A 27533-nucleotide genomic window follows, 5' to 3' on the forward strand; every position below is an offset into this window, starting at 1 on the left:
TGGTGTCTTTCATTAAGGATAATCATTTTGAGAGTCATCCATATCATTTCATATATAAGTAGTTAATTCTTTTTTATTGTTTAGTAGCATTTCACTGAATGACTAGATCACAATTTGTTTATCTGTTCATCAGTTGATGGACACTTTTGACTGTCATGAAAAAAGTTGCTGTGAATATTCACGTATAAGTTTTAAGTGGTTTAGGTTTTCATTTCTCTTGGGGGAAAATATCTAGGAGTGGATTTACTGAGATGTAAAGTGCTTTCGTAACCAGGTTTCAACAGATTTTCTAGAGTATTTCCTTTTTGGAGGACAGGTTTTGAAAGGCCCAAATTCTTAATTTAAGAAACAATAGCAACTGGGCTGGGGTGGGGGTGGGGGGAGGTTCCTAAAACTGTCCTGCTTGATTCAGAAAGAAAAAGTTCCTCATCTTGACAAGCACCAGGACCATACAAAATAGAAGGTAACTTAACATGGGAATAGCAAAAAGTTGAGTGTTGTTTAATAGTGGTACCAAGATAATTTAGCCCAGTTGTCCTTCTCAACATGAGGGTTATTTCTTCTTAAAGAATGGCAACTGTTTATCAAGCTTTGGAACTCCTTTTCCTGTTGTTAATTTGGAGACAAGTCTCCTTTTTCTAGATTTCTAACATCTTTGTATTTACTATAATATAAACATCCTTATGGTCTATTAAAATATCCAAGTTTTTACTTTCTTTTTTTCTGTTAAATCTGTGATGACTATTAAGGAAGTAGATATTAACAATTTGTATCATTAAATCTTCGGAAACCAACGATAATATACACTCTAGACCAGCCTTGTCCAATAAAAATACAATGTGAGCTACAAATATAATTTAAAAATTTCTAGTACCCACATTTAAAAAGCAGAGAGAAACAGGTACAATTATTTAAAATAATAATAATAATAATAATAATAATAATAATAATAAAAAATTTTGATACTGCTTATAGCCCCACATATTCAAAATATTATTTCAACACGTAATCAGTATACAAAATTACTGAGATATTTTACATTCTTTTTTTAATGCTAAATCTTTGAAATCTGGTGTGCATTTTACAATTATAGCCTATCTCAATTTGGATTGACTACATTTCTAGTGCTCAATAGTCACATGTGGCTGCCATGTTTAGGCTGTAGATCTAGACTGAAAATTTTAGTAGGAAAACTCACTCAAGGTAATTGACTTTCATTGAATCTGAAAGGGCTTTATTCATTTGAAAGCCTCCCTGAACTATTTGTTCCCATTCCTTTATTTTTTTTTAAAGTGTACAATTTGATATTTTTTTTTCTTATTAGTAATATATATATATGGCAATCCCATCCCATTCCTTTAAATGCCACAGTGGGATCCTCAGATTAGGAATGACAGAATTATTAGGGAATGTCCCAAGAGAGTGCCATTGTAGCTCAGAGTCATGATCACAGCTTCTATATGGCCTGTGCAGAAATCTTGTTGATATACTTGGAGTCACCTGGTATGCATGTATTAGGTAGAAATAATACAGGTTATGAAATAAAGAGATGGTGTAACTAACAGAAATGAAGTTTGTTAGTATACCATACAATGTGTTTCAAGCTCTGGCCCCTACATACCTTTCCAATGGTGTTTCCTGTAACCTTCCTTTACCCTCTTATCCAGCCATACATAACTACTTATGGTTATTTGAACCCATTGTGCTTTCCACACCTGTATGTTTCTCCTTCTCTTTGGTATGTTGCCTGGCAATCTCTAAGTGATCCTTTAACACCCACCTCAAATAGCACTCAGTGAAACCTATCCTGCTATCCCAATATCCCAACTCTCAAATGGGTAGTTACTTAATTCTTCCTTTATAGTCCTGTAGCATCTTTGCACTCACAGCACTTACTACATTGTAAGTTTTCTCATTTTAATTTCTGTTAATAGTGTGATCTGCTTGATGGTGTAGACTGTTTCACTCATGTTTGTATTCCTAGCAAGATACCTAGTATCTGCCTGATGTCAAGCCTTCAGTAAATGTTTGTTGTATTAAATTTTGCAAGGAGAAATCCAGACACCAGCCAAAGCAAAAAGTAAAGTTGTCATGGATTTTGTTCATGCTCTGCCACTAATAGCTTTGATCTTGGGCAAGTTAATTAACTTCTCTGTACTTTGCTTAACCAGTTATAAAATTAGAGTGTGTTACTAGAATTTTAAGGTGACTTAAAGCTCTAAAAAATTGGTTGATTGATATTTGATATTTGTGTATACACATATATCTTGTGTGAAAATGTGTATAAGCTCCTCAGGGGAGGGAACTGTGTCTTGTTTACATTATTCTTGGTGCTTAGCAAAATACTTGATTATCATTGTGTTTATTGAAGGAATGAATGAAATAACTCTTGTCTATTTCATTCATATTGCCCACAAGGATAGCAACACTGTCACCAGGGATGATGCTATATATTTCTGATGATGATTTGGAAACGCACATGGCAAAGCTTTCCTATGTTTTTCCATCACCATCAAAAGAAGTTCATAAGATGCTTAATTGTTTCTGACATTTTGCTTAGCAATCCTCTAAATAACTAGTGCATTCTATTAGGAATGGAAAGGCTAAGAGTATGTTGTGTGGAAAATTAGCTATGATTCATTTGATTTCATTAAACATTTGACCTCTTTTGCAAGCAAGTTTTATTTTATGTGTATTGTGTGTAGTTTATAATACTATAGAGATAAGACACAAAAACAGTTGAATCAACTTAGACTTCTTTCTTCCTTCAAAGACCTCTTGGTAAGAGTTGCTGTAATGTACTCAGCTTAGCTAATCTACTTCAGCCTTCCAACTGTGTTGTTATAGTCTGCTTATTGCATTCCCAACCTTTCCATGTATTGTTTTTGGTCTGATTTAGATGTGAATCTACTGGGCAAGTGTCTTGGATAAGTCTATCTTTAGTGCCTAGTGCATTGTTAACACTCAGTAAACAAGTTAATTAATTAAGTTATTAAACAGATAGAAATAGCCTTTGGTAACCATGGTAACTAAAACAAACCAGATCTTAGCTGAATAGAAGACTCAGTCAAGAGGAGCAGGGCTCAGCTACAACAGGGGTAAGAGGATGTAATGAGAATAAAAGAGTAATATATACAAGTTACTTTGTAAATATAGGCAGATGCTTAGGAGTAGGATTGGATGAATTGCCAAGTTGAGTTTGGTTATTGATCTTGTATTTTACAGGAGTGTGAAAGAAATAAAATACCAAGTTCGTTGCAACATTTACACATGGTTGAGAGGACTGAGTTGTGGCTTTTTTTTTTTTTTTGAGACATTCTTCCTACTGGTATAGTTTGTTCAGTGTTAAGTATAATTCTACCCTTTAGTCTCTAAAGTTTAGTGCCCTGGATGCAACTGGATGTGTTTCCTCACCAGAATCAAGTTGGAAATTCCTTTTTTGGTTAGCATGATATAGTCAGCTTTTGCCTTTTTACCTTCCCCTACCCTCCCAGCCATTTGCCCTCCAACATTTTACATAGCTTTATCTCCTGATGAGCCCAGGCTTAGGTTTGCTCCAGTCCGTGAATCAGTTCTGTCCAGGGCAAGAAAGAATAACAGTATTATGTAGTAGGGAAGAAGTTGATTTGGAATGAAGTCATACTGGCCATCAGATTTGAGATTTAACATGCTAGGGGCATACTCTGTATCATTTCTGTCATGATTTTCATGGAGTTAGCCTGCCCTGTATCCTTTCCTAGTTGCCCTCCAGGACCAAGGTGCTGCTCAGAACTACAGCACACTGCTGTGAATGATTCTCTTGCAACTATGGTGCATGCAGTTTCATCTGACTTGTGCGTTATGATTCACTGCTTGGATTATCTTGTGCCATAACCAGTTTGTCAGTTGGGTCCTCCTGGAACATTGTATAAGGAAAATGATTGTCTCTCTGACCATATGATAGAAAGTATGATTTACAGTGTGATTTTGTCTATCCCTAAACCTGATTGTCCTGATTTTGCTTGAGTTTTTTTGCTGTGCCCTTTTGACACTGTTTTGGACATTTTGACTGTCCTCATTAAAACTAGCCTCTGCTGGAATAGCTTTTCTTAGCCCACAATCAGAATTATAGTGTAGCACTCTGAATGGTGTTGGCTCATTTCTTCTCTCTCTACTGTTTTTTAGTTGTCCCAGAGTCCTGGCAAGTCACTTCTTCCAGGCATTTCCCAATAGGCTTAGTATAGTGGAAAATACAGGATTTCAAATTAGAAAGCCAGAGTTCAATCCTAGCTTGCTACTTCCTCTTTCTGTCACCTTTGAGAAGTCACTATACTTTGTTAAATCTCAGTTCTCGCATCTTATAAAAGTATCTCCCTTACAGAGTGGATTGATGATTAAATGAGAATGCATATGAAAAACTTTGAAAAAAAAAAGAAAAAGCTTTGAACCTGTAAAGCACTATGCAAATGTTAATTTTATTGTCTTTTTTGGTTCTTTTTTCACTGAAGAACCTGCAGATAATCATTGTGATTTGGAGTAAACTCTTGAATTGACCCTGGCAAGTCTCTGAACTGATTTGGCTTTTGAATGACTGATTGAGTTGATGGAGGTCATGGGGAGAGACTTGGCAGGACTGTTGATAGATTTTTTTCCATGTTGTAACAGAAGCTCCGTTCCTCAAGGACAAGGAAGAAGTTTGTTTTCTATTATACTGTACCTAGAATGCTGTCTATCTAATCAGAATTAATTGTTACAGATTAACATGGCTGCCTCAATAGAGTGACTCCCCAGTTTTAACTAGAATGAATCTCATTTGAATTAAATTGACTGAAATCATGTTGTAAATCATAGTTTATTTCAGTGGCCAGGAAGATAATTTAATCATTTTCTTTCAAAATGTACAATCTTGCTTTATATAACCTTAATACAGGGTGTTGTCTTCACATCTCAGGAATAGGCTGTATTTATAGAAGCTCTTTTCTGAGCTTCTCCCAGAAGCAGGTCTCTCCTTCATAGTGTAACTCTCAACCATTCAACTATGTGATCTCTATTACTTACCTTTGCTGACTGCATTTTATCCTAAAGCACTGCAGTGCTGTCATTGTCTCAGCTGGTGTCAGTCAAGTCGCTCAACTGAATGACACTGAAAATATGTTTTGAAAGGACTAGAATTATTTTGATAAAGAATGAATTATACAAAACATTAAGAGGACATTCACAAATCAAAATTGATGTCTTCACAGTCTTATATACTATGTAACTGGGAGTTATAATTGGTATTCTAATAAAATATCTTTGGATTTTTAAAAAAGGAAGTCAAATTTAAAAATTTATGTTGGGATTTTTCTTTCCAAAAACATTTCAAGAAATCTGTTTTTAAACAATATTTGGATTTCTTAAAACATCATTTAAAAAACTTTCCTAATTATTTTTTAAAATTGAGGTAAAATTGACATACACCATTATGTTAGTTTCAGGTGTACAACATGATTCAATATTTGTGTATATTACAAAATGATCAGCACAATAAGCCTAGTTTAACATCTAGCACCATCCATAGTTAGAAAAAATTTTTTTCTTGTGTTGATAACTTTTAAGATTTACTCTTAGCAATTTTAAAATGTACAATATAGTATTAACTGTAGTTGCCATTGCTGAACATTACATCCCTATGACCTATTTGTTTTATAACTGGAAGTTTGTACCTTTTGGCTTCCTTCATCCATTTAACCCACCCTCTACCTCCTGGTTCTGGCAACTGCCAGTCTGTTTCCTGTATCCATGAGCTTTTTTTTTGATGATTCCACGTGTAAGTGAGATCATACGATATTTGTCTTTCTTTGTCTGACTTATTTCACTTAGCATAACAGCTTTAAGGTCCATCCATGTTGCAGATGGCAAGATTTCATTCATTTTTATGGCTGAATAACATTCTATTGTATATATTTACTGCATTTTTTTATCCATTCATCCATCAATGGACACTTAAGTTCTTTCCACATCTTGGCTATTGTAAATAATGCTGCAGTGAACATGAGATTGTACATATCTTTTCAAGTTAGTGTTTTCGTTTTCTTCAGATAAATTCCCAGAAGTGGAATTGCTGGAGCATATGGTAATTTTATTTCTAATTTTTTGAGGAACCTCCCTACCGGTTTTCATAGTGGCTGCACCCAGTTTACATTTCTACCAACAGTGTGGAGTGTTCCCTTTTCTCCACATCCTCGCCAACACTTGTTATTGCTTGTCTTTTTATGATGGCCATTCTAACAGGTGTGAGGTGATATCTCGTGGTTTTGATTTGCATTTCCTTGGTGATTAATGATGTTGAACGTCTTTTTTGCACTTACCTTTTGGCCTTCACTGTATTTTTTTTGGAAAAATGTCTATTCAGACATTTTAAAATTGGATTATTTTTGCTGTTAAGCTGTATAATTTCTTTATATATTTTGGATATTAAGCCCTTATGAGATATATGATTTGCAAATATTTTCTCCCATTCTAAATTTTCCTAATTCTGTTATTAATATTTTGAGCAAGGGCTAAAATATATATACTTTTCGGCCTAATGCTTACCTAATCTTAGAAGAATCAAGATATTTAATATTAGTCTTTCCATTAACTAATTTGTGGGAGTAAGGAAGCTAGAGGTTTTTCTTTTCACATGTATCATTACTTGAGGTATATGAAATATGTATGGTATATTTTCCCTAATATCTCTGATCATGCAGTGGGTACTAAAGATTCTATGAGCTTTAAAAATATTTCAGTATATTTGAAAATAATTTGCTTCGTGAAGTTTCTATGTGAATCTATTTTCTGATATTTAACTGAAAAATTTTCATCTAGCAGATTTATTGTTCATTGTAGCAGGTTAAAAATCTGTTTATTGTAGCAGATTAAAAATCTTCCAGAAAGCGCTCTTATAGTATTGTTATGAATATTAACAACCTTCTTGCTAGTTAACGCTCAGAAATGTTGCAAGAAATTAGAGACATGTAGGTTATGGAGACCTCTGTTACACAAGTTGGGAAAAACCTCAATTTTGATAATATGAAAGGCATTAATTATGGTTCCACATCATGTTTGAGTTTTAAGGAATTCTATGGCCTAATAAGATTCAGCTAGATGGAGTCTGGAGCTCAAGACTGTTTAGAAAATGGTGACATCATTTGTACAGACTCGATAACTGGTTAATGTTGTTGCTAATTGAGCCTGTCATTTTTTTCTCACAAAGTAAGGTGAAGACTTCAGAGTATGTCTGTCTAATGCTTGAAAGTATTAATAAGTATTTCAGTTTTACAGGGCATATATGTAAGTCTCCCTTCAAAATTTCTACATTTTGTAGTTTTGGAGACATTGTTAATTTCTATTTTGTAGTTTTAAGATGACTTATAATAACATTACTATTTGTGAATTAAATGTGTTTTACTTTGAGAATGAGTAATGATGGTTAAGTTATAAACAAGTGACTCCCAGGACATACAAATTTTATTTGAAAATTGTACTCTGCCTTTAGCTAAAATAAACTTTTAACTCCAGTTTGGTTTTACTCTAAGGGTTCTTTAAATTTAATTAATTAATTTATTGGCTGCATTGGGTCTTCATTGCTGCACGTGGGCTTTCTCTAGTTGTGACGAGCTGGGGCTACTCTTTGTTGCGGTGTGTGGGCTTCTTATTGCTGTGGCTTCTCTTGTTGCAGAGCATGGGCTCTAGGCACATGGGCTTCCATAGTTGTGGCATGTGCGCTCAATAGTTGTGGCTTGTGGGCTCTAGAGCACAGGCTCAGTAGTTGCGGTGCACGAGCGCAGTAGCTCCATGGCACGTGGGGTCTTCCCGAACCAGGGCTCAAATCCGTGTCCCCTGTATTGGCAGGTGGATTCTTAGCCACTGCGCCACCAGGGAAGCCCTACTCTAAGGATTGTTGAAGTTTCTTCATGCTATATTCATTTGACAAAATGTCTAGGAACAGATGTCAGAATGATTTGCTACTTTCAGCCAATGGTGATAGTTCACAGCACTTTTATCATTTATTATTTCAGAAATTGTTGAAAACCTGATTGCAGAAGACAATTTGGCTAGCATACCCGAGGCAATTAATAGACTCTTCATGGACATAGCAAATATCAACAGGGAGTCTATGGCTGAAATACAGGATTCTGAGGTTGGTATAAAAATAATTTTATTTATGATGTTTTGATGATTCACTGTTTTAATTAATGTATAAGTAAAAATTAGACTTCATGATTAACATGAAATCTAAATACACAGAAATCAAGCCTAATGGCACATTTAGGGAAAATAGTGTTTTAGAAGCCAATGGAAAAATATGTCTCAAATTTAATATGTAGCATTTAACCTCTCTAGGCTTCAGTTTTCTCATCTATTAAAAGGAGAATAATAAAACCCACTTCCCAGTGTTGTGAAAGTAAAAAAAATAACACATTTAAGGTCTTGGGTACATAGTAGTTAGTCACTAAATAATAGTTCTCTTTTCCTTCCTTTTGCAGCAGAGTAAGAAACTACCTGGTAGTGGGAAACTCAGTTGAATATAAGCCTTCAGTGGTGCTTTTGGGGTTTTTTTTTCCTAGTGTTTAATTGGAGGTCTATCACTTAATTTTGAAATTGCCTTGAGGTTCTGAAGTACTTTTGGGAATGTTTATCTTGGGCAGATCCTTCCATTTTGGTAACTGCACATATGGAAAGGTGAGAATAAAGTTTACTGTAAATATCTCTTATCTATATATAACTTTATATATATAACTTTATCTATATATAATTCATATGCCATATAATTTGCCCATTTCAAGTGTACAATTCAATGATTTTTAATATTTCACAGAGTTGTGCACGCATCACCACAGTTAACTTTAGAACATTTTCATCACCCCAGAAAGAAACCTTGCAGCCATTCACAGATACTCTCCATTTCCTTCTCTCTTCCAGCTCTAGACAACCTCTAATCTACCTTCTGTCTCTGTGGATTTGCCTATTTTGGACATGTTATATAAATGGAAACAGACAATATGTGGTCTTTTGGGACTGACTTCTTTCACTTAGCGTGTTTTCAAAGTTCTTCCATGTTGTAGCATGTATCTGTACTTCGTCACTTTTTAATGGCTGAATAATATTCCATTCTTTGACTATATCACATTTTGTATATCTGTTCATCTGTTGATGAACATTTGTTACACCTTTTGGCTACTATGAATAATGCTTCTATGAACATTCATGTACAGATTTTTATGTCTTTATTTCTCTTAGTTATATACCTAGGAGTGAAATTGCTGGTCATATGGTAACTCTGTTTAACTTTTGAGGAACTATCAGATTGTTTTCCAAATTGACTGTACCATTTTGCATTCCCACCAGCAGTGTATGACCCAATTTTTCCATCATCACCAATACTTATTATTATCTGTCTTTCTTTTTCTTTTTTTTTTTTTTTACAAAGCCCAATGAAAATGCCTGTCTTTTTGATTATAGCTGTCCTAGTGAATGTGAAGTAGCATCTTGTGTTTGTTTTATTTTTAATTGTGGTAAAGTATACATAACGTAAAATTTACCATCTTAACCATTTTTAAATGTAAAATCCAGTAGTATTCATTCATTCACATAATTGTGCAACCAATTTCCAGAACTTTTTTTCATCTTGCACAACTGAAATTCTGTACCTGTTAAACAACAATTCCCCATTCTTCCTTTCTCCCAGACCCTGGCAACCACCATTCTACTTTCTATCTCTATAAGAGATACTTGGTACCTCATATAAGTGGAATCATACAGTATTTATCACTTTGTGACTGGCATATTTTGCTCAGTATAATGTCCTCAGATTCATCTGTGGTATAGTATGTGTCAGAATTTCTGCCCCCTTTTTCCCCCTCCCCCAGTATTTCTTTCCTTTTTAAGGCTTCATAATATTCTTTGTACATACCACATTTTGTTTATCTATACATCAGTCAATAGATACTTGAACTGCTTTTGCCTTTTGGCTTTTGTGAATAATGCAGCTATGAACATGGGTATAAAAGTATCTGTTCATGGAGATACAGAAGTAGAGAAAGGACTTGAGGATGCGGGGCTGGGGTGGGGGGTGAAGGGGAAGCTGGGACGAAGTGAGAGAGTAGCATAGACATAGATACACTACCAACTGTAAAATAGATAGCTAGTGGGAAGTTGCTGTATAACAAAAGGAGATCAACTTGATGATGGGAGATGCCTTAGAGGGCCAGGACAGGGAGGGTGGGAGGGAATCGTGGAGGGGAGGGGATATGGAGATATATGTATAAATACAGCTGATTCAGTTTGGTGTACCTCAAAAACTGGTACAAGAGTGTAAAGCAAATATATTCCAATAAAGAGCTTTAAAAAAAAATAAATAAAAGTTCTGTTCAAACCCCTGCTTTCAATTCTTTTGGGTATATACCCAGAAGTGGAATTGCTGGATCATATGGTAATTCTGTGGTTTTTTTTTTGAGGAATTGCCTTGCTGTTTTCCAAAGTGGCTGCACCATTTAAAAAATTCCCATCAGTAGTGCACAAGGGTTCCCGTTTCTCTACATCCTTACCAACACTTCTTATTGCTGTTTTTTGATAGTAGTCATGCTAATGGGTGTGAGGTGGTATCTCATTGTAGTTTAATTTGTTTCCCTGATGGCTAAGGATGTTGAGCATCTTCTCATGTGCTTATTGGTCATTTGCATATTTTCCTTGGAGAAATATCTATTAAGATCCTTTGCCAATTTTTAGATTGATTTGTCTTTTTACTACGAATAGTAGGAGTTCTTTATATATTCCAGATACAAGTCACTTATCAGATATGTGACTTGCAAAATATTTTCTCCTATTCTGTGGGTTATATTTTCACTTTTATTTTAGAAGATGCTGACCACATCTTTTTTGTTTGTTTGTTTTAATTAGTTTATTTATTTATTGGCTTTGTTGGGTCTTCATTGCTGCACATGGGCTTTCTCTAGTTGTGGAGAGTGGGGGCCACTCTTTGTTGCAGTGCGCAGGCCTCTCACTTTGGTGGCCTCTCGTTTCGGAGCATGGGCTCTAGGCTCATGGGCTTCAGTAGTTGTGGCACACAGGCTCAATAGTTGTGGCTCACGGGCTCTAGAGCACAGGCTCAATAGTTGTGGCACGTGGGCTTAGTTGCTCCACAGCATGTGGGATCTTCCTAGAGCAGGGATCGAACCCGTGTCCCCTGCATTGGCAGGCAGATTCTTACCCACTGCACCACCTAGAAAGTCCCTCACTTTCTTGATTGTATCCTCTGAAACAAAAATGTTTAAAATTTTGATGAAGTCTAACTTATCAAGTCTTTCTTTTATTGTTTATACTTTTGGTGTCATATCTAAGGAGGCTTTTCCTAACCCAAGGTTGTGAAGGCTTATTGTTACGTTTTCTTCTGAGAGTGTTATAGTTTTAGTTCTTACCTTTAGGTTTATGGTCCACTTTGAGTTTACTTTTACATATGGTATGAGGAAGGGATCGAAATTCATTATTTTGCAGGTGAATTTCAAGTCGTCCCAGTATGTTTGTTGACTCGTCTTTCCTCACTAAATTTGTGTTAGTATCCTTGTCAAAAATCAATTGAGCATAAATATGAGGGTTTATTTCTGGATTCTCAGTTCTATTCCATTGATCTATATGTCTGTCCATATGCCAGTACCACACTCTCTTGATTATTGTAGCTTTATAGTAAGTTTTGAAATTGGAAAGTGTGAATCCTCCAACTTTGTTCCTGTTTTTCAAGATTTTTTTGACTTTTCTGGGTCCTTTGAATTTTCACATGAATTTTAGGATCACCTTGTTGATTTCTGCAAAGAAACTAGCTGTAATTTTGATGGATAGTGCCTAAATCCATCGATCAATTTGGGGAGTATTGCCAACTTAACAATATTAGGTGTTCTGAGCCGTAAATTGGTATGTCTTTCCACTTATTGTTTTCTATAATTTTTTCAACAGTGTTTTTAGTTTTGGAGTGTTAAATTTTATACGATTATTCATTGCTAATATACAGAAATACAATTGTTTTTTGTTTATTGATCTTGTATCCTGCAACCTTGTTGAATTTGTTAATTAGTTCTAAAATTTTTAGTATATTTTTTTACAAAGAAGTCTCTTTTTAGGTTATAACCTCTTCTTACTCTGTTCAGTTGGTAGTGAAAAGAGATTATGAGGTTTAGAGTAAGAGTCTGGTCTTTTTTGCAAGGTCTGTATGGTTTTAGAAGTGCCTAGGTTTTTTCTTTCTAGAAAACCTAATCTTCATATTACTTACTTCTGCTTCCTATGTATATTTATTGTGTTTATCATTACACATTTATATAAACCTCGCACAAGTCTTGCCACATATTAGGTGCTCAGTATATATTAACTGAATAAATTTGCATTTTGTGAATATGAAGTGTTTATAGTCAGAATTCATCTTACCCTTTTTCTTGCAATGTCATTTTTAAAAAAAATTTATTTTTGGCTGTATCAGGCCTTGTTGTGGCACATGGGATCTTTCATTGAGGTGTGTGGGCTTTTCATTGTGGCATGCAGGCTTCTCTCTCTAATTGTGGCATGCAGGCTCAGTAGTTGCGGCATGTGGGCTTAGTTGCCCTGCAGCATGTAGAATCTTAGTTCCCTGACCAAGGATTGGACCAGCAACCCCTGCACTGCAAGATGGATTTTTTTTCCCAGCTCTTTATTGGAGTATAATTGCTTTACACTGTTGTGCCAGTTTCTGCTGTACAACAAAGTGAATCAGCTGTATTTATACGTATATCCCCATATCCCCTCCCTCTTGAGCGTTCCTCCCACCCTCCCTATCCCACCCTGCTAGGTCATCAATATCATTGAGTTGATCTCCCTGTGTTATGCAGCAGCTTCCCACTAGCTATCTATTTTACATTTGATAGTGTACATATGTTAATGCTATTCTCTCACTTTGTCCCACCTTCCCCTCCCCCCTGACCCCGTGTCTTCAAGTCCGTTCTTCACATCTGCATCTTTATTCTTGTCCTGCCACAGGGTTCATCTGTACTGGTTTTTTATATTCCATATATATGCATTAGCATACAGTGTTTTTCTCTTTCTGGGTGACTCCACTCTGTATGACAGACTCTAGGTCCATCCGCCTCACTACCGATAACTCAATTTCATTCTTTTTTATGGCTGAGTAATAATCCATTGTATATATGTGCCACATCTTTTTTTTAAAGAACTTTTATTGAGATATAACTGATACACAATAAACTGCATATATTTAAAGTGTACAATTTGATATTATTTTCTTGTTAGTAATGTGTATAAGGCAATCCCAATCTTGCAATTCATCCCATCCCAAGCCCCGACACCTTCCCCCCTTGGTGTCCATATGTTTGTTCTCTACATCTGTGTCTCTATTTCTGCCTTGCAAACGCATTGATCTATACCATTTTTCTATATTTCGCATATATGTGTTAATATATGATATTTGTTTTTCAAATTCTGACTTCACTCTGTATGACAGTCTCTAGGTCCATCCATGTCTCTACAAATGTGCCAATTTCGTTCCCTTTTATGGCTAAGTAATATTCCATTGTATATATGTATCACACCTTCTTTATCCATTCATCTGTTGGTGGGCATTTAGGTTGCTTCCATGACTGGACTATTCTAAATACTGCTGCAGTGAACATTGGGGTGCATGTGTCTTTTTGAATTATGGTTTTCTCTGGGTATATGCCCAGTAGTGGAATTGCTGGGTCATATGGTAATTCTTTTTAGCTTTTCAAGGAACCTCCATACTGTTCTCCATAGTGGCTGTATCAATTGACATTGCCAGCAACAGTGCAAGAGGGTTCCCTTTTCTCCACACCCTCTCCAGTATTTATTGTTTGTAGATTTTCTGATGATGCCCATTCTAACTGGTGTGAGGTGATACCTCACTGTAGTTTTGATTTGTGTTTCTCACAATTAGTGATGTTGAGCAGCTTTTCATGTGCCTCTTGGCCATCCATATGTCTTCTTTGGAGAAATGCCTATTTAGGTCTTCTGCCCATTTGTTGATTGGTTGTTTGTTTTTTTGATATTGAGCTGCATGAACTGTTTATATATTTTGGAGATTAATCCTTTGTCTGTTGATTCGTTTGCAAATATTTTCTCCCATTCTGAGGGTTGTCTTTTCATCTTGTTTATAGTTTCCCTTGCTGTGCAAAAGCTTTTAAGTTTCATTAGGTCCCACTTATTTATTTGTGTCTTTATTTCCATTACTCTAGGAGATGGGTCAAAAAAGGTCTTGCTGTGATTTATGTCAGAGTGTTCTTCCTATGTTTTCCTCTAGGAGTTTTATAATGTCTGGCCTTACATTTAGCTCTTTAATCCATTTTGAGTTTATTTTTGTGTATGGTGTTAGGAAGTGTTCTAATTTCATTCTTTTACATGTAGCTGTCCAATTTTCCCAGCACCACTTATTGAAGAGGCTGTCTAGTCTCCATTGTATATGCTTACCTAATTTGTCATAGATTAGTTCAGCATAGTTTATCTCTGGGCTTTCTGTCCTGTTCCATTGATCTATATTTCTGTTTTTGTGCCAGTACCATACTGTCTTGATTGCTGTAGCCTTGTAGAATAGTCTGAAGTCAGGGAGCCTGATTCCTCCTACTCCATCTTTCCTTCTCAAGATTGCTTTGGCTGTTTGGGGTCTTTTGCATTTCCATACAAATTTTAGGATTTTTTGTTCTAGTTCTGTAAAAAATGCCATTAGTAATTTGATACGGATTGCATTGAATCTGTGAGTTGCTTTGGGTAGTACAATCATTTTCACAAATGTTGATTCTTCCAAAACAAGAACGTGGTATATCTCTCCATCTGTTTGTGTGTCTTTGATTGCTTTCATCAGTGTCTTATAGTTTTCTGAGTACAGGTCTTTTACTTCCTTGGTTAGGTTTATTCTTAGGTATTTTATTCTTTTTGTTGCGATGGTGAATGGGATTGTTTCCTTAATTTCTGTTTCTGATCTTTCATTGTTAGTGTATAGAAATGCAAGAGATTTCTGTGTGTTAGTTTTGTATCCTGCAACTTTACCAAATTCATTGAATAGCTCAAGTAGTTTTCTGGTGGCATCTTTAGGATTTTCTATGTATAGTATCATGTCATTTGCAAACAGTGACAATTTTACTATTTCTTTTCCAATTTGGGTTCCTTTTATTTCTTTTTCTTCTCTGATTGCTGTGGCAGGGACTTCCAAAACTATATTGAATAGTAGTGACAATAGTGGACATCCTTGTCTTCCTCCTGATCTTAGAGGGTATGCTTTCATTTTGTCACCATTGAGACTGATATTTGCTGTGGTTTTGTTATATATGGCCTTCATTATGTTGAGGTAGGTTCCCTCTATGCCCACTTTCTGAAGAGTTTTTATCATAAATGGGTGTTGAATTTTGTCAAAAGCTTTTTCTGTATCAATTGAGATGATCATATGGTTTTTATTCTTGAATTTGTTAAAATGGTGTATCACATTGACTGATTTGCATATATGGAAGAATCCTTGCATTCCAGGTATAAATACCACTTGATCATGGTGTATGATCCTTCTTTTTTTTGATCCTTTCAATGTGTTCTTGAATTCGGTTTGCTAGTATTTTGTTGAGAATTTTTGCATCTGTATTCATCAGTGATATTGGCCTGTAATTTTCTTTTTTTGTTGTATCTTTGTCTGGTTTTCATAGGAGTGATGGTGGCCTCGTAGAATGAATTTGGGAGTGTTCCTTCCTCTGCAATTTTTGGAAGAGTTTGAGAAGGATGGGTGTTAGCTCTTCTCTGAATGTCTGATAGAATTCACCTGTGAAGCCATCTGGTTCTGGACTTTTGTTTGTTGGAAGATTTTTGATCACAGTTTCAATTTCATTACTTGTGATTGGTCTGTTCATATTTCCTACTTCTTCCTGATTCACTCTTGGAAGGTTATACCTTTCTAAGAATCTGTCCATTTCTTCTAGGTTGCCCATTTTATTGGCAAATAATTGCTTGTAGTAGTCTCTTATGCTGCTTTTTATTTCTGCGGTGTCTGTTGTAACTTCTCCTGATTCATGGAATATCCTATGAATATCAATTAAATCTAACTGGTTTATTATGTCATTTAAAGCTTGTGTTTCCTTATTAATTTTCTGTGTGGATGATCTGTCCATTGGTGTTAGTGGGGTGTTCAAGTCCCCCACTATTATTGTGTTACTGTCAATTTCCTCCTTTATACTTGTCAGCATTTGCTTTATGTATTGAGGTGCTCCTATATTGTGTGCATATATATTTCTAATTGTTATCTCTTCTTCTTCTTGGATTGATCCCTTAATTTTTTGTGTCCTTTCTTGTCTCTTGGAATCTTTTTTATTTTAAACTCTATTTTATCTGATATGAGTATTGCTATTCCAGCTTTCTTTTGATTTCCATTTGCATGGAATACCTTTTTCCATACCCTCACTTTCAGTTTGTATGTGTCCCTAGGTCTGAAGTGAGTCTCTTGTAGACAGCATATATATGAGTCTTGTTTTTATATCCATTCAGCCAGTCTGTGTCTTTTGGTTTCGAGCATTTAGTCCTTTTACATTGAAGGTAATCATTGATATGTATGTTCCTATTACCATTTTCTTAATTCTTTTCGGTTTGTTTTTGTAGGTTCTTTTCTTCTCTTGTGTTTCCCACTTAGAGAAGATCCTTTAGCCTTTGTTGTAGGGCTGGTTTGGTGGTGCTGAATTCTCTTAGCTTTGCTTGTGTGTAAAGCTTTTGATTTCTCCGTTGAATCTGAATAAGATCCTTTCTGGTGTGCCACTCCTTTCTGGCTTTCAGAGTTTCTGCTGAGAAATTAGATGTTAACCTTATGGGAATTTCGTTGTATGCTATTTGTCATGTTTCCCTTGTTGTTTTAATAGTTTTTCTTTGTCTTTAATTTATGTCAATTTGACTACTCTGTGTCTTGACGTATTTCTCCTTGGGTTTTTCTGGCCTGGGACTCTCTGCACTTCCTGGACTTGGGTGGCTATTTCCTTTCCCATGTGAGGGAAGTCTTTGACTATAATCTCTTCCAATATTTTCTTGGGTCCTTTCTCTCTCTCTTCTCCTTCTGGGACCCATATAATGCAAATGTTGGTGCATTCAGTGTTGTCCCAGAGGTCTCTTAGGCTGTCTTCAGTTCTTTTCATTCTTTTTTCTTTATTCTTTTCTGCATCAGTGATTTTCAGCATTCTGTCTTCCAGGCTACTTATCCGTTCTTCTGCCTGAGTTAATCAGCTCTTGGTTTCTTCTAGTGTATTTTTCATTTCAGTTATTGTGTTGCTTATCTCTGTTTGTTTGCTCTTTAATTCTTCTAGGTCTTTGTTAAGCTTTTCTTGCATCCTTTTGATCTTTGCATGCAGTCTTTTTTCGAAGTCCTGGATCATCTTCACTATCATTATTCTGTGTTCTTTTTCTGGAAGGGTGCCTATCTCCACTTCATTTAGTTGTTTTTCTGGGGTTTTATCTTGTTCCTTCATCTGGTACAAAGTTCTCTGCCTTTTCATTTTCTCTGTCTTTCTGTGGCTGTGGTTTTCGTTCCACAGGCTGCAGGATTGTAGTTCTTCTTGTTACTGCTGTCTGCCCTCTGATGGATGAGGCTATCTAAGAGGCTTGTGTATGCTTCCTGATGGAAGGGATTGGTGGTGGGTAGAGCTGGGTTTTGCTTTGGTGGGCAGAGCTCAGTAAAAGTTTAATCCCTTGTGTGCTGATCAGTGGGGCTGCATTCCCACCCTGTTGGTTGTTTGGCCTGAGACAACCCGGCAATGGAGCTTACAAGCTTTTTGGCAGGGCTAATGATGCACTCTGGGGGGGTGGTTCAGGTCAAATGAGCATTTTCCAGAACCCCTGATGCCAGCATTCATGTCTCTGTAGTGACACAGTGAGCCACAGATGCCCCCCGCCTTTGCAGGGGATCCTCCAACACCAGTAGGTGGTTCTGGTTCAGTCTCCTTTGGGGTCACTGCTCCTTCCCCCTTGGTCCTGGTGCACACACTACTTTTTTGTGTGGCCTCCAAGAGTGGAGCCTCTGTTTTCCCCAGTCCTGTGGAAGTCCTGCAATCAAATCCCACTGGCCTTCAAAGTCTGATTCTCTGGAGATTCCTCCTTCCGTTGCCACACCCCCAGGTTGGAAAGGCAGACATGGGGCTCAGAACCCTCACTCCAGTGGGTGGACTTCTGTGGTATAACTGTTCTCCAGTTTGTGAGTCACCTACCCAGCAGTTGTGGGATTTGATTTTATCACAATTGCACCCCTCCTATGGTCTCATTATGACTTCTCCTTTGTCACTGGATGTGGGGTGTCTTTTTTGGTGAGTTCCAGTGTCTTCCTGTCGATGATTGTTGAGCAGTTAGTTGTGATTCCGGTGCTCTTGCAAGAGGGAGCGAGCGCAGGTCCTTCTACTCTGCCATCTTGAGCTGTCCCACCTCCCCACATCTTTGATGCTGACCAGAGCCCTGTGGGGCTCCTGGACGTGGAGGTTTTTGTTTGTTTGTCACCCATTTCTTTTAGGTAAGAATCCAGCCTCCGTCACCTTACCTGAGTTCCAAAGGTCAGAGTTCCAAAGGGCAGATTTGCAAGCAGTTTCTAAGCAAGGCAGGAACAGTCATGAAACCACCTGAGGCAAGATTAAAGGAAACAGAGAAGCTCATCAGATTTTGAGAGTAGGAGACCCAACCACTTATGACCCTGCATACGCCCTAATCTTGTCAGCAACTCCATCCTTTTGAAACTTTGCAGAAGAAAGAATGCAAAACTGTTACTTTATCCTTATCACATACCTCTGACCACTACCCCTGACTATATAAGCTGTCCCTATTCCTCAGTGAAGGGGGGCACAGTTCTTAAGGCCCTAGCTTACTGTGTCTCCCCTTTGCCTGGAAAGAAATAAAGCCACTCTTTGTTTATCCTCCATAGCTGTGTCTCCATATTTTGATTTGTCATTGATGCACAGGGAGCTGAGATTTTGGCAACATCTTCTTTATCCATTCATCTGTCTGAGGACAGTTAGGTTGATTGCATGTCCTGGCTATTGTAAATAGTGTTGCAGTGAACATTGCGGTGCATGTATCTTTTTGAATTATGGTTTTCTCAGGGTATATGCCCAGTAGTGGGATTGTTGGGTTCTATGGTAGTTCTATTTTTAGTTTTTCAAGGAACATCCACACTATTCTCCATAATGGCTGTAGCAATTTACATTCTTACCAACAGTGCAGGAGTGTTCCCTTTTGATGATGGCCATTCTTACCCATGTGAGCTGATACCTTTTCATGTTTTTGTTAGCCATCTTGCATGTCTTCTTTGAAGAAATGTCTATTTAGGTCTTCCACCCATTTTGGGATAGGGTTGTTTGTTTTTGCTATGTTGAGCTGCATGAGCTGCTTGTATATTTTGGAGATTAATCCTTTGTTAGTTGCTTCATTGGTGAATAATTTCTCCCATTCTGAGGGTTGTCTTCTTGTCTTGTTTATGGTTTCTTGTGCTGTGCAAAAGCTTTTAAGTTTCATTAGGTCCCATTTGTTTATTTTTGTTTTTATTTCCATTATTTTAGGAGGTGGGTCAAAAGGATCTTAGTTTATTTCATAGAGTGTTCTGCCTATATTTTCCTCTACGCGTTTTATAGTGTCTGACCTCATATTTAGGGCTTTAATCCATTTTGAGTTTATTTTTGTGTATGGTTTTAAGGGGTGTTCTAATTTCATTGTTTTACATGTAGCAGTCCAGTTTTCCTAGCACCACTTATTGAAAAAGCCGTCTTTTCTCCATTGTGTATTATTGCCTCATTTGTCAATGATAAGGTGACCATATGTGTGTGCGTTTATCTCTGGGCTCTCTATTCTTTTCCATTGATCTATATTTCTGTTTTTGTGCCAGTACCAGACTGTCTTGATCACTGCAGCACTGTAGGATAGTTTGAAGTCAGAGAGCCTGAGTCTTGCAGCTCTGCTTTTCCTTCTCAAGAATGCTTTGGCTATTTGGGGTCTTTTGCATTTCCATACAGATTTTAGGATTTTTTGTTGTAGTTTTGTAAAAAAGGCCATCGGTAATTTGATAGGGATTGCATTGAATATGTACTTGGTTTTGGGTAGTACAGTCATTTTCACAATGTTGATTCTACCTATCCAGGAACATGGTATATTTCTCCATCTGTTTGCATTGTCTTTGATTTCTTTCATCAGTGTCTTATAGTTTTCTGCATACAGGACTTTGGCCTCCTTAAGTAAGTTTATTCCTAGGTATTTTATTCTTTTTGTTGCAATGGTAAATGGGAGTGCTTCCTTAATTTCTCTTTATGATTTTTTGTTGTTACTGTTTAGGAATGCAATGGATTTTTGTGCATTTATTTGGTATCCTGCTACTTTACTAAGTTCATCAGTTAGTGCTAGTAGTTTTCTGGTATCATCTTTAGGATTTTCTATGTATAATATGTCATTTGCAAAGATTGACAGTTTTACTTCTTTTTCAATTTGGATTCCTTTTACTTCTTTTTCTTCTCTCATTGCTGTGGCTAACACTTCCAAAACTATGTTGAATTATAGTGATGAGAGTTGGCACCCTTGTCTTGTTCCTGTTCTTAAAGGGAATGCTTTCAGTTTTTCACCATTGAGAATGATGTTGGCTATTGGTTTGTCATATATGGCTTTTATTCTGTTGAGGTAGTTTCCTTCTATGCCCACTTTCTGGAGAGTTATTTTTATCATAAATGGATGTTGAATTTTGTCGAAGCTTTTTCTGTATCTGTTGAGATTACCATGTGGTTTTTATCCTTCATTTTGTTAATATTGTGCATCACATTGATTGATTTGTGTATATTGAGGAATCCTTGCTTTCCAGGGATAAACCCCACTTGATCATGGTGTATGATCTTTATAATGTGCTGTTGGATTCCGTTAGCTAGTATTTTGTTGAGGATTTTTGCATCTAAATTCATCAGTGATATTTGCCTGTAATTTTGTTTTTTTGTGACATCTTCGTCTGGTTTTGTTATTAGGTGGATGGTGGCCTTGTAAGATGAGTTTGGAAGTTTTCCTCCTGCTATATTTTGGAAGAATTTGAGTATAGTTGTTAGCTCTTCTCTAAATGTTTGTTAGAATTCGCCTTTGAATCCATCTGGCCCTGGGCGTTTATTTGTTGGAATATTTTTAATCACAGTTTCAATTTCAGTTCTTCTGATTGGTCTGTTTGTATTTTCTATTTCTTCCTGGTTCAGTCTTGGAAGATTATACTTTTCTAAGAATTTTTCCATTTCTTCCAGGTTATCTAATTTATTGGCGTATAATTGCTTGTAGTAGTCTCTCATAATCTTTTGTATTTCTGCAGTGTCGGTTGTTACTTCTCCTTTTTCATTTCTAATTCTGTTGATTTGCATCATCTCCCTCTTTTCCTGATGAGTCTGGCTAATGTTTTATCAATTTTTTTTATCTTCTCAAAAAACCAGCTTTTAGTTTTACTGATCTTTGCTATTGTGTCCATTTCTTTTTCATTTATTTCTGATCTGATCTTTATGATTTCTTTCCTTCTGCTCACTTTGGGGTTTTTTTTTCTTCCTTCTCTAGTTGTTTTAGGTGCAAGGGTAGGTTGCTTATTTGAAATTTTTCATGTTTCTCGAGGTGAGATTGTATTGCTATATTTCCCTCTTAAAACTGCTTTTGCTGCATCAATAGGTTTTGGGTTGTTGTGTTTTCATCGTCATTTGTTTCTAGGTATTTTTTCATTTCTTCTTTAATTTCTTCAGTGATCTTTTGGTTGTTTAATAGCATATTGTTTAACCTCCATATGTTTGTACTTTTTACAGTTTTTTTTCCTGTATTTGATATGTAATCTTATGGTGTCGTGCTTTGAAAAGATGCTTGATATGATTTCAATTTTCTTAAATTTACTGAGGATTGATTTGTGACCCAACATGTGATCTATCATGGAGATTGTTCCATGTGCACTTGAGCAAAAGTGATTCTGTAGCTATTGGATGAAATATCATATAAATATCAATTATGTCCATCTGGTCTAGTGTGTCATTTAAAGCTTGTGTTTCCTTATTCATTTTCTGTTTGGTTGATTTGTCCATTTGTGTAATGGGATCTTAAAGTCTCCTACTATTATTGTGTTACTGTCGCTTTCCCCTTTCATGGTTGTTAGCATTTGCCTTATGTATTGAGATGCTTCTGTGTTCGGTGCAGAGATATTCATAATTGTTGTATATTCTTCTTGAATTGTCCCTTGATCATTATGTAGTGTCCTTCTTTGTCTCTTGTAATAGTCTTTATTTTAACGTCTATTTTGTCTGATCTGAGTATTGCTACTCCAGCTTTCTTTTGACTTCCATTTGCATGGAATATCTTTTTCTATCGCCTCACTTTCAGTGTTTGTGTGTCCCTAGGCCTGAAGTGGGTTTCTTTCAGACAGCATATGTAAGGGTCTTGTTTTTGTATCCCTTCAGCCAGTCTGTGTCTTTTGATTGGAGCATTTAATCCATTTGCATGTAAGGTGATTATTGACATGTGTGTTCCTATTACCATTTTCTTAATTGTTTTGGATTTGTTTTTGTAGGTCTTTTCCTTCTCTTGTGTTTCCTGCCTAGAGAAGTTCCTTTAACAATTGTTGTAAGTCTAGTTTGATGCTGATGAATTCTCATAACTTTTGCTTTTCTGCAAAACTTTTGATTTCTCCTTCAAATTTGAATGAGATTCTTGCTGGATAGAGTATTTGTGGCTGTAGGTTTTTCTCTTTTTAGACTTTAAATGTATCCTGCCACTCCTTTCTGGCCTGCAGAGTTTCTACAGAGAGATCAGCTGTTATTCTCTTGAGTTTTCCGTTATATGTCATTTGTTGGTTTTCTCTTGGTGCTTTAATGTTTTTTCTGTGTGTTTAATTTTTGTTAATTTGATATGTGCCTTGGTGTGTTTCTCCTTGGGTTTATTCTATATGGGACTCTGTACTTCTTGGACTTGGTTGACTAATTCCTTTCCCACATTAGGGAAATTTTCGACTATAATCTCTTCAAATATTTTCAGATTCTTTCCTTTTTTCTTCTTCTTCTGGGTTATCTATGATTCGATCGTTGGTGCACTTAATGTTGTCCCCGATATCTCAGAGACTGTCCTCCATTCTTTTTATTGTTTTCTCCTTTTTCCTGCTCTATGCACGTTATTTCCACCATTCTGTCTTCCAACTCACTTACTCATTCTTATGCTCAATTATTCTGCTGTTGATTCCATCTAGAATATTTTTAATTTCAGTTATTGTGTTATTCATTACTATTTGTTTCCTCTCTAGGTCTTCTAGGTCCTTGTTGAATGTTTCTTGTATTTTCTTTTCAAAATTTTGAGTCATCTTTACTATTATCACTTTGAATTCTTTTTCAGGCAGTTTGCCCATTTTTTTCTGCATTTATTTTGTCTTGTGGGTTTTTATCTTGCTCCTTTGCTTGCAAGGTGTTTCTTTGTTTTCTCATTTTGTCAGATTTACAGTATTTGAGATTTCTTTTCTCTAGGCTGCCTAGTCGTAATTCCTCTCACTTCTGTTCTCTGCCCCTTGTGGTGGGATTGGTCCAGTGTACTAAGTAGGCTTCCAAATGGGAGGGATTGGTACCTGCATTCTGGTGGGTGGATCTGAGTGTTTTCCCTTTGATGAGCAGGGCTGTGTCAGGTGGTGTGCTTTGGGGTATCTGTGAGCTTAGTATGGCCTTTTGTAGTCTTGTTTGTAGTTTGGTGTGAGGTATCCAGCACTGGCAGTTGCAGGCATTCTGGCAAAGCCAGGTCTTATACTCTGATATAGGCTTCCGTGAGAGCTCTCTGTGATTAAATTCCCTGTGGCCAGAGATTCTCTAGTGGTCCAGTGTCCTGGACTTAGTGCTTCCTCCCCAGAGCCTCCAGGCCAACTTCTGGTCAAGGAATCAAGACCCCACAGATCGCTTGTCCTGGCAACAAAGGGGATTAGAAAAGATTAACCAAGCCCTAGACTAATGGTAAAAAGTTAAATCAAACAAATACTGAAACAAGGATACTCATATACTCACAAGGGAAACAAAAACAGAACCCAAGAAAACATAAAACACTAGAACAGCCAGACAGAAGAACCCCAGAACGAAATCAGTTATAAAGAAAACCAAGAAAAACTCAAAGCCGAAAAAAGAAAACCAAAGCAGAGTACCAACTGAAGACTGATGCACAGAAACAAAACAAACCAACAGGAATGATTAAAAAAAGAAAAAAAATGAACAAGGGGAATGAAAACAGAACAACAGAAGAGCAATGTAGAAATGGAAATATATAAGAAAATTTGAAAAGGAAGAGAAAAGAAAAAGAAAAAAAAAAAACGACAAACAAAATCCCAGAGGAATTGTGAATGCAAGGACCAAATATAACAGGGACTAAATAGAAACAAGAACCAAATATAACAAAGAGCAAGAGAACAACCAGATGGACTGAAGAGCCATAAAAAGAAATCAAATAATTAGAATTAGAACTAAGATAAAAATGAAACCAAAATCCAAAACCAAACCAGTCTGTTGACTGAAGAATAAAGCAAGGAAACAGAGCAGAGCAAATAATAATGATTAAAAATATACTAAGAGAAAATGAAACAAAATAAAATAAAAAGAGGTAAAACAGAGCAACAGAAAAGCATAGCATAAGTGGGAATATAAAAAGGAAAAGAAAATATAAAATAGAAATGTATTAAAGGTAAAGAAGACAACAAAGATAGGGGTAAAGAACTTAACACATCAGAGATGCCAAGTAGGAATAGAAATGTGTAAAAAGAAAAAAAAAAGAAATATGTAAAAAGAATAATAATAAAAATAAAAGTAAAAAATAGAATGAAAAAGTATGTTATAAACCCCCATAAGACTAAAATCGTAATTTAAAAAAAAAGCCAGAACCGACAACAGAATGGATGAAAACAATAGAATTAATAGTAATAATTCTGTTTCCTTGGGGTCTCAGCTGAAAGTGTCCTTGTACATGCCTTGAGCCACAGGCTACCTTTGCCTCCCCACGAGGACCTCCTCTGCCTCTGGATTGGATTCTGGACCTGCTGTGGATCCTGTGGGGTCCACTTAGGCTCTGATCTGGCCGAATTCCTGTGTGTTTGCTCCGAAAGTCCACAGCTGCCAGAGCTAGACCTTTTTCATTTGTGGAAACATTCATTGTCTACTCAGATATTCCAAAGACATAGGGTCTACCTAGCTGATTGCAGGGATTTAGTCTATAGCTTGTATAGCTTTTGGAAAGATTTTAGAGCCTCTTCCTTAGTCCCCCTGTCCCTGGCATTCAGCTTTTGTTTTGTCCTGCCTCTTTGTGTGGCCCAGCCATAAGAGTCTGGTCCTAAGGCTGCCTCGGGTGTTCTTGGGTCTGCTTCAGTGAGGGCTTACTTTATTGTTCATCTGCAGGCACCAGCATGTGGGGAGAGAGAGGGTACAATAGTGGCTCCTCCCCCTGCATGTGAGTCAGCACTAGCACCCTGCTTGGATCATGGGAGCCCCTGCAATGACACCAGTGTTCAAGGATGCCAGCAGCCACGAGTGTAGGAAATCTAGCCTAAGTGTGATTCTTTACTGGTGCCTGGCATAAGGCGCATGAAGGCCAGCCCTCAGGGGGCTTTTTGTATTACTGCAAGATGGATTCTTAACCACTGGACCACCAGGGAAGTCCCTGCAATGTAATTTTTTTAAAATTAAAAAAAATTTTATTGAAGTATAGTTGACTTACAATATTGTGTTAGTTTCAGGTGTACAGCAAAGTGATTCAGATGTATGTTCTTTTTCAGATTCTTTTCCATTATAGATTATTGCAAAACACTGAATATAGTTCCCTGAGCTATACAGTTGGTCTTTGTTGTTTATCTGTTTTATATATAATAGTGTATATCTGTTAATCCCAAACTCCTAATTTATCCCTCCTCCACCTTTCCCCTTTGGTAACCATAAGTTTGTTTTCTATGTCTGTGAGTCTGTTTCTGTTTTGTAAATAAGCTCATTTGTACCATTTTTTTAGATTCCATATATAAGTGATATCATATGATATTTGTCTTTGTCTGACTTACTTCACTTAGTATGATAAACTCTAGGTCCATCCATGTTGCTGAACATGGCATTATTTCGTTCTTTTTATTTTTTTGGCCATGCTGCATGGTTTGCATGATCTCAGTTCCCTGACCAGGGACTGAACTGAGTCCATGGCAGTGAAAAACTGGAGTCCTAACCACTAGGCAACCAGGGAACTCCCTCCTTTTTTGTGGCTGAGTAGCATTTCATTGTATGTATATATACCACATTTTCTTTATCCATTCGTCTGTTGATGGACACTTAGGTTGCTTCCATGTCTTGGCTATTGTGAACATTTTGGGGTACACATATATTTTTGAATTAGAGTTTTTATCTTCTCTGAATATATGCCCAGGATTGAGATTGCTAGAGCATACAGGAACTCCACTATTTGTTTTTTTAAGGAACTTCCATACTGTTCTCCATAGTGGCAGAATGAATTTACATTCCCACCAACAGTTTATGAGGGTTCCTTGTTCTCCACACCATCTTTAGCATTTATTATTTGTAGACTTTTGATGATGGCCATTCTGACTTGTATGAGCTGATACCTCATTGTAGTTTTGATTTGCATTTATCTGATAGTTAGAGATGTTGAGCATGTTTTCATGTGCTTGTTGGCCATCTGTATGTCTTCTTTGGAGAAATGTCTGTTTAGATCTTCTGCCCATTTTTTGATTGGGATGTTTGTTTTTTTCAGTATTGAGTGTTATGAGCTACTTGTATTTTTGGAAATTAAGCCCTTGTCAGTCAAATCGTTTGCAAATATTTTCTCCCAGTCCATAGGTTGTCTTTTTGCTTTGTTGATGGTTTCCTTTGCTGTGCAAAAGCTTTTAAGTTTGAGTAGGTCCCATTTGTTCATTTTTGCTTTTATTTCTTTTGCCTTGGGAGACTGACCTGAGAAAACATTGCTACAATTTATGTCTGAGAATGTTTTACCTATGTTGTCTTCTAGGAGTTTTGTGGCGTCATGTCTTATATTTAAGTCTTTAAGCCATTTTGAATTTATTTCTGTATATGGTGTGAGGGAGTGTTCTCATTTCATGGATTTACATGTAGCTTTCCCATCACCACCTGCTGGAAAGACTGCCTTTTCTCCATTGTATATTTTTTGCCTTCTTTGTTGAAGATTAATTGACTGTAGGTGTGTGGGTTTATTTCTGGTCTCTCTATTCTGTTCCATTAATCCATATGTCTGTTTTTGTGCCAGTACTACGCTGTTTTGATCACTGTGGCCTTGTAGTGTTTTCTGAAGTCTGGGAGAGTTGTGCCTCCAGCTTTGTTCTTTTTCCTCCTGATTGCTTTGGCAATTCTAGGTCCTTTGTGGTTTCATATAAATTCTAGGATTATTCTAGCTGTGTGAAAAATGTCATGGGTAATTTGATAGGGATCATGTTAAAACTGTAGATTTCTTTGGGTAGTATGGCCGTTTTAACAATATTAATTCTTCCGATCCAAGAGCATGGGATATCTTTCCATTTCTTTGAATCA

The 27533-nt window shown here is 36.6% G+C and overlaps 1 protein-coding gene across 1 annotated transcript in view; it reads left to right on the plus strand.

The window, feature by feature from the left end:
* Positions 1-27533, plus strand: part of TEX11 (testis expressed 11) — a 338452-nt gene that overhangs the window by 17331 nt on the left and 293588 nt on the right. The window contains exon 4 of the mRNA XM_057717635.1: positions 8022-8143. Within this exon, the coding sequence (XP_057573618.1) occupies positions 8022-8143 (122 nt within the window). The remainder of the gene's footprint in view (positions 1-8021; positions 8144-27533) is intronic.

This window comes from Hippopotamus amphibius, chromosome X (genome assembly GCF_030028045.1).
Source record: "Hippopotamus amphibius kiboko isolate mHipAmp2 chromosome X, mHipAmp2.hap2, whole genome shotgun sequence".
Taxonomy (NCBI): domain Eukaryota; kingdom Metazoa; phylum Chordata; class Mammalia; order Artiodactyla; family Hippopotamidae; genus Hippopotamus; species Hippopotamus amphibius.